This window comes from Emys orbicularis, chromosome 1 (genome assembly GCF_028017835.1).
Source record: "Emys orbicularis isolate rEmyOrb1 chromosome 1, rEmyOrb1.hap1, whole genome shotgun sequence".
NCBI classification, from domain to species: domain Eukaryota; kingdom Metazoa; phylum Chordata; order Testudines; family Emydidae; genus Emys; species Emys orbicularis.
The window spans coordinates 126,742,470-126,757,755 of NC_088683.1; the positions used below are offsets into that span (position 1 = coordinate 126,742,470).

At 39.9% G+C, this 15,286-nt stretch overlaps 1 protein-coding gene across 1 annotated transcript in view; it reads left to right on the plus strand.

Moving 5' to 3' along the window:
• Positions 1-15,286, plus strand: part of ST8SIA1 (ST8 alpha-N-acetyl-neuraminide alpha-2,8-sialyltransferase 1) — a 167,036-nt gene that overhangs the window by 98,132 nt on the left and 53,618 nt on the right. The window contains exon 3 of the mRNA XM_065423402.1: positions 13,166-13,275. Within this exon, the coding sequence (XP_065279474.1) occupies positions 13,166-13,275 (110 nt within the window). The remainder of the gene's footprint in view (positions 1-13,165; positions 13,276-15,286) is intronic.

The following is a 15,286-nucleotide window of genomic DNA, read 5'->3' on the forward strand; positions in this document are numbered from 1 at the left end:
ATACAAATCTAGTATACTGCCCAGGAGGTTATGCAACTGCCCTCTACTTTTATGCAAAAGAAGCAGAAGACAAGTAAACAAGCTGATATCAGGGATTTATTCAAAAAAGCAGCTTCCAGGATGTGTCATAGGGTCATTACAGATTCAGCCCAATCTCCTACACCTTTTGTATCTACAATGATAATTGAGATTGATAATGATGACCCTGAGGCACTGCAAGATCCTGAAGTGCCTTCTGAATCATCAAAGAAAGATTAAATTATGTTCAGTATAATTTTAGTGTTAAGTGTATTTTTAGTGATCTGGGTGCACGCCATGCGCTGCCCATAGTGATATGTAGTGTCATAAGATAACCTACTGTATAGAAAACATTACCTGTATACATCTAAGTGCTTCAAGAAACCAACCACTCTGCAATGCAGTACTACTACTGGATTGGTGAACACTTGTTTACTTTACTACTGTATTTTATATTTTATTCATTTTATTGTATTCTAAGTCTTCGAAAATTGGTATTCCATTGGTAAAAGTATATCTCTCAGTTAACTGGAATATTTGATTAACCAGCATGCACCATTCCCCCAACATGCCGGATAACAAAAACTCTTACTGCATTCTGTATTATTCACCATCCCATTCAGTATGCAACCTAACATCTTCTTTGGGTTTTTTTTGACAACAGGTGCACACTGAACCAAGGTCTTAATTGAGCTGTGTGGGAATAATGACACCCAGGTCCCTTTCTTGAGCTGATCCTGTTAATTTAGAACCTTGTAAGGTGTATTAATAGTTTAATTTTTCCCCCTCCAATGTGCATTACTTTTCATTTTTAGACATTTAATTTAATTTACCATTGTATTGCCCGGTCACTAGCTTGTTTTGTGTCTCTGAAATTCCTCATGGTCCTCTCTAGTCCTAGCTAACCTAAATAACTATCTGCAAATTCTTCTACTTTACCTCTCACCCACCTTTCCAAAGTATTAATAATTCTATTAAACAACACAGGACCTAGTATAGAATCTTCAGGCACCCAGCTGTTAACCTTTTGCCACGATGAAAATTGACCATTAAATCCTATTATTTGTTTTCTGTCTGCTAGCCAGTTTTTGATCCATGACAATACTATCTTTCTCCTCATGACTACTTGCCTTTTTTAGTAGTCTCTTATGATGGACCCTGTCAAAGGCCTTTTGAAAGCCTAAATAAATTGAGGTCTACTTTATCTGCTACTTTGGCATGCTCAAAGAATTGTAGATTAGTGAAAGGTGATTTTGTTTTGTAGAATCTGTGCTGGTTAGGATTTTCCAGATGTTTTGTTGTTCTATTTTTAATGATAGTTTCACCCATTTTGCTTGGTACAGATATAAGGTTTGGTAGTCTGTTATTCACCTCTGGAGCCTTTTTAAATATAGGTACATAATTTGTTAACCTCCAATCCTCTGGAACAGTGGCTGTTTTAAAAATGAGATTGCTTATTCTTGTTAGCTCAGCCACTTTACTTAAGCTCCCTCAGAACTCCCTCAGAACTTTAAAAGCTTGATAACTTTTAAAACACATTGTCAACATCACATATCAATATATAAAAGGAAATATTTTTAAATCAAACTCTAGTAAGTTTTCAAGCAGCATTTCTCGTATTTTGTCTATCTGTAAATTTCAGTCATCATCTATGGAAATATTTTTTCATCCGTTTGTGTGCATATGGTGAAGTCAGCATTAACTAACCTTTACCAATAAAAATCTAATCCTAGGCCAGGAAGGTAAAGCCCTTCTCTGCACCTGTTCCAGTTTGAATTCATCTTTCTTAAACATGGGAGACCAGAATTGCACACACTATTCCAGATGAGGTCTCACCAGTGCCTTGTATAATGGTACTAACACTTCCCTGTCTCTGCTGGAAATACCTTGCCTGATACATCCTAGGACTACATAAGCTTTTTTCACAGCTGCATCACATTGACTGCTCATAGCTATCTTATGATCAACCAATACGCACAGGTCTTTCTCCTCCTCTATCGCTACCAACTGATAAGAACATAAGAACGGCCATACTGTGTCAGATCAAAGGTCCATCTACCCAATATCCTGTCTTCCGACAGTGGCCAATGCCAGGTGCCCCAGAGGGAATGAACAGAACAGGTAATCATCAAGTGATCCATCCCCTGTCACTCATTCCCAGTTCTGGCAAACAGAGGCTAGGGACACCATCCCTGCCCATCCTGGCTAATAGCCACTGATCAACCTATCCTCCATGAATTTATCTAGTTGTTTTTTGAACCCTGTTATAGTTTTGGCCTTCACAACATCCTCTGGCAAAGAGTTCCACAGACTGTGCGTTGTGTGAAAAAATGCTTCCTTTTGTTTGTTTTAAACCTGCTGCCTATTAATTTCATTTGGTGACCCCTAGTTCTTGTGTTATGAGAAGGAGTAAATAACACTTCCTTATTTACTTTCTCCACACCAATCATGATTTTATAGACCACAATCATATCGCCCCTTGTCTCTTTTCCACGATGAAAAGTCCCAGTCTTATTAATCTTTCCTCATACAGAAGCTGTCCCTAATAATTTTTGTTGCCCTTTTCTGACCTTTTTCCAATTCCAATATATCTTTTTTGAGCTGGGGTGACCACATCTGCATGCAATATTCAAGATGTGGGCGTACCATGGATTTATGTAGTGGCAATATGATATTTTTTGTCTTATTATGTATCCCTTTCTTAATGATTCCCAACATTCTGTTCGCTTTTTTGACTGCCGCTGCACATTGAGTGGATGTTTTCAGAGAACTATCCACAATGACTCCAAGATCTTTCTTGAGTGGTAAAAGTTAATTTAGACCCCATCATTTTATATGTATAGTTGGGATTATGTTTTCCAGTGTGCATTACTTGGCATTTGTCAACATTGACTTTCATCTGCCATTTTGTTGCCCAATCACCCAGTTTTGAGAGATCCTTTTGTAGCTCTTTGCAGTCTGCCTGGGACTTAACTATCTTGAGTAGTTTTGTTTCATCTGCAAATTTTGCCACCTCACTGTTTACCACTTTTTCCAGATCATTTATGAATATGTTGAATAGGACTGGTCCCAATACAGACCCCTTGGGGACACCACTATTTACCTTTCTCCATTCTGAAAACTGACCATTTATTCCTACCCTTTGTTTCCTATATTTTAACCAGTTACCAATCCATGAGAGGACCTTCCCTCTTATCCCATGATTGCTTACTTTGCTTAAGTACTCCAGTCAAAACTACTATTCCACCATGTTTCTGTTATCCCTATAATATATGGTTTCATGTCCTATACCAGTAGTTCTTGTTCCTCATTTTTGTTACCCAGGCTCCTTGCATTGGTACAAACATCTTAACTCTTGCTGCTTGGCTTCACCCACATTCCTTGCCCAATTGGGTACAATCATTCTACTGCCAGTGTCGCCTGTCTGACTGGTATCAGCACTATCCTTCCTCTTAATGTCCATTCTCCTCCCACTGCTGTTCCTTTCTCCATTGCTGTATCCTTTCTTACTCGATTTTCCTCCCTTTCAAGTTAAAATTAGTGGTGGAGATTACATTAACATCTCCCAATGGTCTCTCCTGAGTTCCAAGTTTAAAGCTCTTTTAATGAGTTGTGCCAACCTCCAACCCATAAATCTATTTCCCTCCCAACTCAGGGGGAGCCGATCCTATGAGAACTGTCTTCTGTCCATGAATGCCTCCCGTGGTCAAACATCCCAAAGCCCTCCTTATAACACCACTGCCTGAGCCATCTGTTGATCATAATCTTGTCTCGCCTTCACTCTCTTCCTCTAGGGACAGGCAGAATCCCACTGAAGATCACCTGATCCTTCATTTCCTTAAACGTCTTCCTCAGGCTGGCATAGTCTCCGTAGATGTGTTCCAGCGAGAATCTAGCTGTGTCATTTGTTCCCACATGAAGGACTATCAGTGGATACTTTCCTGCTCCCATTCAGCCTCCAGTATCTTAGCTCCTGGCAGACAGCACATCCTTCTGTTCTTGGGATCAGCTCTGGTGACAGGCCTGTCTGTTCTTCTTAGTAGGGAGTCCCCAGTCATGTAGATCTGCCTTTTTCTGGCGATGGTGTGATTATCTTGCCTTCCTCCTGTTCTTTCTGGCTGCATGTCCTCTTGTCTTTTATTCTGTCTTGCAATGTTCTGTGAGTCATACTGTATCCTCCTGGGGCTCTGAACTCTGTATATCTCAATTGGCTCTTTTCTTCTTATAGGTAGCTGCTTTTGTCGTCTTCCTTGCCTTCCCTCCTTTGGTTACAGCCTGCTGTGCTGCTCCTTCATTTTCCAACTCAGCAAACCTGTTCCTGAGTTCTATTTCTCATTCACTAGCCGGTCTTTTCCTCTGCCTGGTTTTTGTAGTCACATGCTTTCTCTGGCCACTTCCCTCACCCAGCAGTCTCCCCTCTGAGTTCTTCAGTCCAGTTTGCATCTGCGAGTCTTGACTTTTCCCTTCAGCCTCCTCTTGCCTTTGCTTCATCATCTGCTGGAACCCCCTTCAAAACTCAACCATAGTTTCCACCTGCATCTCCAAGCCTTAGATTTTCTGTTCCATCAGCTCTATCAGGCGGCACTTCATACAAATGAAGCTCTTTTCAGATTACCTGCTCTAGGATCATATACATCCCGCAGCTTCCACATCCGGTCATCTTCAATGTCTCTTCCATGGCTTTGGTCACAACCACTGCTACCTCTGTACCTGTCATAGCCTTCCCGCCTAAATTCCTGTTTTTGCCCCTAAGGATCATAAAAATTAGCACCATAAATGGCAATAACTTAACAGTCTCTGGAGAACACAAGGATTAAACTGATTTGAAGACTTTACTATCCTCGCCCCCTAATATGGATACTCCAGGTCATAGCTGAAACACTGTAGCCTGAAAGTACAGGGAAGCTTTTGCCTGTATTGTTTTTGTTCTGTGCATAATCAGAGTGTTTCAGATACCTAGAGCTGTCAGTCAATGCCTTTTAAAGATCACTGGCACAATTAAGAAAAAAAGTCTTTAACTGGAGAATCATTATAGGAATCTTTCAAAACTCCAGGAGGAATTTCAAATTCAGCGGCTGTTTGGTCTTCTTGTTTCTCTGTGAAATAGAGATAATAGCTGTTTATGAGGATGCTAAAATGATAATGCGTTTTGTGTTACTGGTGACTAATAATGTATTGTCAAATGGTGGGCTGGAAGATGCATGATTTTGTCATGTAGAAAACCTCTTCTCCCTCCCTAGCATTCCGAGAAGTACATTTTCTTTCTACCCCACATCACTTCTGTTTTTCACACAAAAATACGAGATCTTGTTTATTGCTTATATATGTCTTACTGGCTGTATTTAATACTCCCAGTATTTATTTCAATCACTATTGCAAAATTAGAAAGTGAGACTAAAAAGTGGAGTTCAATACAAAAAGGATTTGAGTATCAGACACAAGTCACCAAATATGAGACATCTCTAGTTAAGGGTGCATGTCAAATGTACTTTTTCTGTAGAAACATTTGTTTTGACTCAAAAGTCATTTTTAATCAAAAAAACATTTTGAATGAAAAATTTTGACCGGCTCTACTCAGCCTACCTCCCAGGCCAGTAACTGTGGAGTTACTATTCCGAAAGGAGGGAAGGGGGGAATTCCTCACAAGAGTGGCTGTGAAATCCCAGAATGATTGTTATAGAGTCTCCTGTAGTTTTCCTTAGGGCCAGCCCTGTGGCCCTGTGCAATTAATATATAGTACAATGGCAGTTTGGCTAAGAATGACACTGGAGGGACCCACTGAGCATAGCCTAAACTACTCTCGACATTCCCAAATGGGGAATATGCTGTCCCTGATTGACATTTTTAGCTAGGAACATTTTTTTTTATAAGGGCCAATCAGCCTAAAGTTGTCACTTCTCCCTGGTTGACGCTCTGCCACAGGAAACAAAGGGCCCATCAGACTGAAGATTATTCCTAAACAATAAGAGGGGAAGGAAGTCTGACAGGAAGGTGTAAGGACTAAAGCCATGTCAAATGGTGTAGACACCAGGAGAAAGAGAATTCTCATTAAAGGTATCATTTATTTCTCTTTCAGCGAATGAGCAGGAAAAATAGAACTAAGGGCTGAATTCTGCTCCCACTTAATGCAAGGGAAGTGTTGCCATTGATTTCAATAGGAGCAGGCCCTAAAGGAAACAACTTGAAATTTCTTATTTTCATAAGGATGCTGGCTTCTCACCAGGGACAGAGTAAAATGCAGCATCATTTGCAAATTCTATAACCATGTTTATTAAAAAGAAACCCTTTCTATTGTCATTTATGTTCCCGATACTTTTAACTTCTTCCCTGTTAAGACAGAGAGTTTGCATAATATGTTAGTATTTCTTATTTTCCCCTCAAGGCTCTGGCTGCTGGGTAAAGTCTTTATCAGTGAGTGGACAAAAATTAATGTTTTAACAAAATAACAATGAAACTGAAGTGAATTGGACTAGCCTTATCTAATATGAATTCTATTTCCTTAGTAGTGTGTAACATTCTCTGGGTTTTATCATAATTCTTTAAACGGATGACAATGATTTATTTTTGCTAGATGAATGAAGAAGCTAATTGGTGAATTGCTGGATAGAGGCTTTGTGAAATTAGCCCCAGATTGAATGGGAGTCTCTTAATGAACTGTTTTGTGTGCTTGCTTGTCATTAGACATTCTGGACCTGATTTTTCTCATGCTTACGCTAGGGTAAATCAAAGAAACTTCACTGATTCCATTGGTTTTGAACCAGTGGGAAAGACCAGGCCTTCTGTGTTTCTGATGTCAAATATATTTTTTCTACTATGGATACCTTGTTTAAAGGGAAGTCCGATAGATTAGTCCCAACATTTAGGTTTTTTTAGTTTACAAAAATTAAATGAGAGTTTTAGAAGAGTAATTTTAATATGAGTACTTTCATGATTTTGTAACTGTATATTTAAAATGAAGCTTATCCCTTGCCCTTTTGGATACCCAAAACGAAGAGCAACTAGGGGTAATTTTTTTAGATGTTCTAAGTACACAGAGTTCCTATTGACTTAAACTGTAATTGTGAGAACTCAACTCTTCTGAAAATCAGGCTCCTTAGTACATGAGAACTTAAGTGAAATTGGCTGAGAACTGAGCAGTCAAGTTTTGCTATCTCCATGAGTGAAATGCAACAAGTAAAATATGGAGCATAAATGGTGGAAATCCATGTGGTGTTTTTTGTTTTTGCTTTTAATTTCTGTGGGGTTTGTTGTTAATGTGTTTGGTGCTGTTAGCAAAATAGATTTGGAATTTAAAACAAACAAATGTGTTCTATTTGAGATACAAAGTTGGTGAGGTAATATCTTTTATTGAACCAACTTCTGTTGGTGAGAGAAACCAGCTTTGAGCCACACAGAGCTCTTCTTCAGGTCTGGGAAAGGTACGCTCGGAGTACTTTTCCCAGACCCGAAGAAGAGCTCTGTGTGGCTCAAAAGCTTGTCTCTCTCTCACCCATAGAAGTTGGTCCAATAAAGTTGGTCCTGAGACTGATACAGCTAGAACTACACTACATGCGTTCTACTTGTCATTTTCCCTTTAAAGGGACACCATCAACTTAAATATCAACATTCTGTTTAAATTTTTGTTATCTATCTACCAAAGTTACAAGTAACACCTGAGATTACTATGACGGAAAAACTGCTTAATTTAAATTCATGGCCATTTGTATTTCCATTTTCACTGTACACGCTTAGTATTGTTGACTCTGAGCATTAAAAAATCATGAGATTGGCATAAAAATCATGATTTTTTTCATTTTAGCTGACCCATGTGCCCCCACGGAGCTCCAATAAATCTACTGATTTGGTGGGATCTGTTACAGAATTGGGGCTCTAGTCAATTTCCCCTGCTGTTTGTGTGGGTCTTTCATGCGGCAACAAAGGGAGGTAAAAACATTTATCAAAATTAGGAAAACATGATTGTAAAAACACAAACATTGACATAGGGCAGGTGTAGTGCTTGAAGCTATTGGAATGGACCTAGTGGATTACCCAGTTCAATGTCCAGCTGGGAGAGGGCTCTCTAATCCCTCCAGGAGAGGAAAAAGAACAGTTTTAGGTGAGGGGAGACCAAGCTGATGAGGTTGTTGAAGGTTGCATGAGAACAGGAGCAGTCAAATAGAGGCAGCTGACTGGTAGAAGGTGGCCTGAGAGCTGGACAGAGACTCATCTTGTTGCTGACAAGGGGCCAGCGGTAGCTGGAGCAGAAGGATGCAGGAAGCAGCCTGCAAGTAAGATGGTGCAGTGGAAGGGTTGAAAGGAGGCTCTGACCTGTATGCCCTTTTACTGGAGTACCCCTTGGGACTGGACTAGGAACTGTTGTTTTGATCTTTATGTTGTAGCTTAAATTAATTGTTCCTAGAGCATTTGTACCTTGTATTTTTGGCAGCCCAAAGGAAGGAATGGTCTGAAAATGGAGTATTCAGAGCCTGGGAACCTATTGATGGCTAAAGCCTAGTTCTTGGAGCAGCTACAGTACTTGTCTCCAAGCTAGTGGTGCAGGAAGTATGCCACCAGACATCTAGGGATAGCACAGCACTCATACTGACACCTTACAGTGGGGATGCTTACACTAATTCTAAATAGACTTCATGTTGATGGGGTCACATAAATATGGTTTCAAAGTTTAACCTTATGCCCTATAACCCATTTCTTTGAGATGAAAAATAAAATTGCCTGTGTATAGAAACCAAGAAACTGTTTTTCATACTGTGTGATGGACAACATTTTGATTTGTATGATATTTATATGAACAGATGGGCTTTTCTGTACCAACAGGCTAACACCAGAGACCCTCAAAAGACTCTACAAATTGAACAATAATACAGGCCTGTAATATAAACTATTTATGAAGGAAAGTCATGTGTATGACAAGAAAGAGAGGTTTCTCCTGGAGTTTCCTAAGCAAGCAACTGCTCTTCATTAAGCTAAAGAATATCTTAAATACCTCAGAACAGCAGGGACACTTAATCCTCAGCTCTTCATAAACACTCCCATCTCTGAGGTGTTGAAGTCAGGTGTTTTGTACAATGCCTTCACAAGGTATGTCAAATAACATGACACCACACATTTAGTGCGTGGAATGGTGCAAACATGGGGAGCATGAGGAGGGATTTTGCCTCAATTAGCTAAGTGGAATTCCACAGCTTCTCCACAAAATCCTCCTCCATCATTTAGGAAAAGCATCACCTGCTCCCTTCCCTCCTTGGATGGTGTGACTGACCTCTTCTGCAGGCTGGTGCAGAAGGGCGCAGCCATGTCTTGCCTCCCACACACACCTCTCTACTCTTTTATTGGACTCCCTGGAAACACAGACTGCTATCCTGGTGCTTCAGTCTTACCCATTTGTCCTTCTTGGGTCTTGAAATCTATTCAGTTTACCATGCGGGGTTCTTTCAGATCAGGCCTTAAAAACTGAGGATGAGCTTTTCCAAGGGGATTATAGCCTCATTGATTTCGAAGGGAGTTTATGTGGCCAATCCCCTAGTCTCCTTTGATAATGTCAAACTGGGGGATCTATCTGGCTTGCGTGGATGTTAAAGGTCTCATGGCATTCTTTGTAACTAAGGGTCTGCCCTGGTGTCTTTGGCCAAAATTTCTCCCTCACCACTGTGTTTCAGTGGTAGGTGACATTTATAAAGCATTTTGAAATAAAAAGTGTTATTCAAATGTAAAACATTACTGTTGCTTTTAGACACAGTAAGTGAAAACCCCTGTGTGTTGGCCAACAATCCACCTCGATAAAATAGGTTTGAATGTCAGGGCAGACTATAATCTACAGCAGTGGTTCCCAAACTTTTTTCAGCCAAAGGACCCCTTTGGTATCTGACTAAATATCCTGGACCACTTTCATTTCCAGTACTACTGTAACATCCCTGCCAGAGTGACCTCTCACGTATGGTGAGTATGAGGTCACACTGTGCAGAAAACAAAATGGCAGCTGCCATGTGGCAAAACTGCCAGAATGCTGTTCTGGTGCAATCTGGCCTTGGCACAAGGGCCCCTGCATAACCCACAGTGGACCCTAGGAGTCCAAGGACTGCACTTTTGGAAAGACTGATCTACAGTCTATTGCTAAACATTTAGAAAACTCCTAGATTTTCACTATAATTTAAGATTAAGCCCCGTGACATGTATTAAAACAGGAATTATGTAATGAAGTCTTTCACAGCTCTTAAAAATGAAGAGTTAATGGTTGCTGCATTTTGCCTATACACCATCACTGAGTGATCATTATTTAACTAATTGTCTTGTAAAGGGCTGTGAGATACCTTGAGTAAGAAAGGCACTGCTATTTAAATAAAACTAACAATTTCAATTCTAAATTTCTATACATGTTTTTTCAATCAGCCTGCAGGATGTCATTTGGTCAGGGTCACCTTTGAAGTGAGATACATTCCTAGTTCAATAAATGTGTAAATTAAAAAATGTTCTTGAGAAAGCAGATGCACAAGCAAGAACATGGTTGCATACTTAGTGTCACTTTTCTGTGCTATCACTGTGTTCCTAGCAGTAGCCAGACATCAATAAACCAAAACATATTTTTCTTCCTTAACATATTGTAATCCAGGATTAACATACACAAATCATTTTGATATACTTCATTAAAAAGTAGGCGATGGCTTTATAACCAGCTGAATAGAATCCAGTTTGCTGAGGGCAAAAAAGCTAATTGCAGGGAAGAAACTAAATAATGGATTTAAAACATAAAAGCCTGACACATTCATAATTCAGACTGAAACTCTGGGTCGGTTATCTGTACTTCACTATACTGTTATGCCTGGTGTGTGCATTATGGAGATATTAGCACAATGCATAATGTTGCACTATACATCCCCTCCAATACTTAGGCAAGTATAAGTACTGCCACCATTTTGATTTGTCCTGAAGGGAAGAATAATTGTCTTGTGAAGCTCCATCACAGCACCATGACATTTGCGTTCACATAGGATGATGCATAGAATGATTCTGTCTTTATTGTAGAGTGAGGTTCTGACAACTTTGGTAGATAAAAATCCTTGCACATTTTTTTATGGGAATATTAACCCAAGTTTTCTGGACCAATTCTATTAATGGTAACTTCATCCTACCTACTTTGAATTCCCCAGGTATTTTCAATTCAATGCAGTATTTTTTATTTCCTGTGCTAAACTGATTGATAGTGCTACTGTGTGCTGTTTAAATGACTATCACAACTGATCCCACAGGTGGATGTATTTCAGAGGCAGATGAAAGACCTCTTCTACATGTAGTTTAGTTTCCTTCTGAATGAAAGGAAATATGTAATAAGATTCCAGGATTGTTACTCTGTATGTCACTCTGAAGCCTAGAATGTCTTTTGAGTCAGCATGAAACAACTACAAGCTTGGTTTTGTTCAGAATATCGTCAGGTTCAGTCATCACTGGGCCCTGTGAGAACCAGATGGAATGTTGGCATCCGAAGGTTCCGTGGCAGTTGGAACATGACAGCTGATCAGAGGAAGTGGGAGTAACAGTTGCATGGGTAACAAACAGGTGGTTGTGCCTCCAGCCAGGGGGCAGTTCTGTGCAAAAAAATTTGGGGAACATGTTCCCACAGCAACGTTGCTCACTAGAACACCATGCATGCCCCCATGTTTGGCTTTTGCACACACATGACTTTAAGAATTACACCTATGTGAGAGCACTTTCAGCTACTAGTCTATATGTACTACGTTATCATTGTCATGCACTGCTGCAATGTTAACACATAGCATCGTCATGATACCTTGACTCTTCATTGTGATCCACTGTGAAAGTGCTAGGAGGGATCTTAAACCAGTGGTAAATAAAGGCTGTTCCTCCGCAGTTTTAATTTATGCCAGGATTGATTGGCTCAGGTTTTAGGGAGCTGCAGTCAACCCCTAAATATCTTGCCTGAGGCCACAGAATGATCAGTGCTAGGGCCAGGAATCGAATTTAGGAGGAGCCCTGGCTGCCAGTACCCTGCTCTAACTACACTTCTTCCTCATTTATTCCTTTCCCCCCATGTGTCTTTTGTGTATAATCTCATGAAGGTGCCTTTAATATTATTTGGTTTGTAGTGTTGTAACTGTGTTGGTCCCAGGATATGAGAGACAAGGTGGGTGAGGTAATATCTTTGATTGGACCAACTTCTGTTGGTGGAAGAGACAACCTTTCAAGATCCATGGGTCCTACACATGCTTATCACAGCATGCGGTGTACTTCATCCAGTGCATCTAAGGCCCCAACAACAACTATGTAGGTGAAACCAGACAATCACTATGCTCTCAAATGAACGCCCACAGAAAAATAAAAGAGAAAAACACCCTATCATCCATGGGCAAACATTTTTCGCAAAGTGATCACTCGATATCTGACCTCTCAGTCCTCATCCTTACAGGAAACCTGCCCAACTCCTTCAAAAGACGAGTTTGGGAATTTAAACTCATAATTCTGCTAGACACTAAAAATCATGGTAACAACAAAGACACTGGTTTTATGGCTCATTACAACAATTTGCAACCTACTTAACCCTTCCTTATCTTATGATTGCAGAGGTGTTAATTGCCCACTTTGTTTTAAGTGGTTTCTTGCAACCTGTGTTAAACCCTTATGCTTAACAATCGGTCCCACCTTGTATATAGCTATGACACTCTTGTTAACTTTTCCAAACCTGAAGAAGAGCTCCGTGAAGCTCAAAAACTTGTCTCTTCCACCAAGCGAAGTTGGCTGATAAAATATATTACCTCACCCACCTTGTCTCTCTCATATTTTTTTGTGTTCCTTCTATTGTACTCTGCCCTGGTAATTTGAATAGAAAATACATCCCATTGCACAACTGTTTGTGAACACCAGGAATTCGTAACTCGGAAATTCTGCTTCATATAATAACTACATTATCCTAGTGCTGGATAGTGATGGAGTCTGCTTTTGGGAATGGGGGTGGGAATCAGACTGCTCATACTTTGGACTAATTTCCAAGCTTAATTCGCCCTCCTCTTTCCCCTTTTCTTGTCCCTATCCCAAGACCTAACCCCTCCCTAGTTCCCGATAGGCCTCAGGAGTGGCTGCTACAAACAAAGATTGTGTGTTCTCCTCTGTAAAAACTGGCCTTGTTTTCTGTTGCTAGGCTACCCCATTCCAGCTCCCATTGAAGAAATGCTCCGTGGTGGGAAATGGTGGGATTCTGAAGAAGAGTGGCTGTGGCAGACAAATAGATCAAGCAGATTTTGTCATGCGGTAAGACAGAACCCTGCTGCAGCACTGCCTCCTCCCCCACCCCCGCTAAGTCTACGACCCTTCAAAGCTGTTTGTTTGTGATTAATCAGTTGTATCTTGCCTTTTTTTCTTTTTCAGGGTGATTTACACAAGTGATTTGGGGGGAGGGTAGGCTGACCAGATGTCCCGATTTTATAGGGACAGTCCCGATTTTTGGGTCTTTTTCTTAGATTATCCCCCACTCCTGTCCCAATTTTTCACATTTGCTGTCTGTTCACCTTAGGGGAGGGCAGCAGTGGCAGATTTATATGCCCTCCCTGGCTATGCAGAAGCTTATCTCTGGGAGATTTATAGATGGATGAATCCTATTAATTAGATGTTAGCCTGACAAACACAATGGCAGTGAGAGAGAAAGCTGCCTTTTCTTTTGCTTTCTAATTACATTAGGCAGGGTCTGATCCTACGAGGTGCTGAGTGTCCTCTTTTGAAACTCATATCCTCATCCCCACCCCATTGAAGTCAATCTGAGTAGATAGCACTTGATAGGGAGAGACCCAAAAATGAGACAGAGCGGGCTAAAATGTTTTCCTGTGATTTTTCTCCCCTAAGATTCAGTTCTGACCATCTGAAAATAGAGCAGACTTCTTTCCTTGACACAGTTTTCTTTAAACTCCCCTCGTTCTCTTTTTGCTCCTGCCTTTCTGAAGGTATTAGGATCTGTCAAGCAGGATGTTGTGCTATATAGTGCTTTCTTGATTGAATTTGGCACTGTCTAGATCTGCACTCTAGATATTGGAGGGGGGGAAGAAATTAGTTCCTCTTTGTTAAACATGAACAAGAAAAACGTTGTAGGGGGGAGGGGAGGAGGAAGGAAAGCTAAGCATTCCATTTCTCATCTCTATAGGAGTTTTTCATGGCTTTGAAATGGATTCAAAATTAACTCCCACTTCTAAGAGTTCCCTGATCAGATTTTGATGGCTCATTATAAAACTGTACTAATTTGTGAAAAAACAAACATTGTTACCATAATTCTGGTTTGCACCCAAGAGACCAAATACCTTCCTTAATAGAACAGAGAAGTAAACTACAGACAAAGGAAATATGTACTGTACACTTAAAATATATACAGGAAAAAAAATAGGCACGGAGGGAGACGGTGCATGGTTGCTCTTAAAACATTTAAATGTTGCATTTGCAACTAGATAACATTATTGCAGTATTCCCTAAAGTTCCTTATACTTAGTTTATGGAATACCTAAGGAATGCTTCAGTAATTAAAATTAGTTACAAAGACAATTAGAAAATTTTAAGGGCATCTCTTGTAGACTGATAGGAAAACATTTTCCAATACCAAAAGGGGAACTTGGCCATAGGCTATTTTTAGTGTATTGTGAGTTGGATAGAAGTGGTAAGGGGAAATCCTGCAAAGTCTAGCAGCTGATTGCAGGCAGGATTGCATTAGTCATACACTGTCATATTTGTGGGGAAAGGTTTAAGATCTTTTAAGTGTACTGGATAATATACAGGTGGTAAAATGCTTTTCATTAGCAGGTGGAGTAAGTTAGATTTAATTGGCCTTTTCCATATCTAATTGCTGTAATTCTATACTTGAGTGTAAAATATATATATATTTTACTTGGTAATGACTCCAAAAATTACATGAAGTTGCTTCAGCTTGCTAATAAGAGATCTTGGTGCAGCTTCCTTTAAAATATCTCTTCAATAACATCAAATATTACACCGATTTTAAACATATTGCTGTTTTTTCCTGTTCAAAATGTCTTTATTTTAAATTTATTCAGTTGCTATCCACCTCCTATAAACTCTGTCACAAGATTACAATTATATTCTTTGATATATTGTAATCACTGAAGTTAGTTAATTACACAGTGATGTGGAAAATGGAGGAGTTTAAACACATTCAGTTGCTTGAACATACACTAAATAATGTTGCAGTAATACAAAGATTGCATTAGAGCAGCAGATCTCAGTCTTTAAGATGTAGCCCACCACACCTAAAACTCAAAAGTAT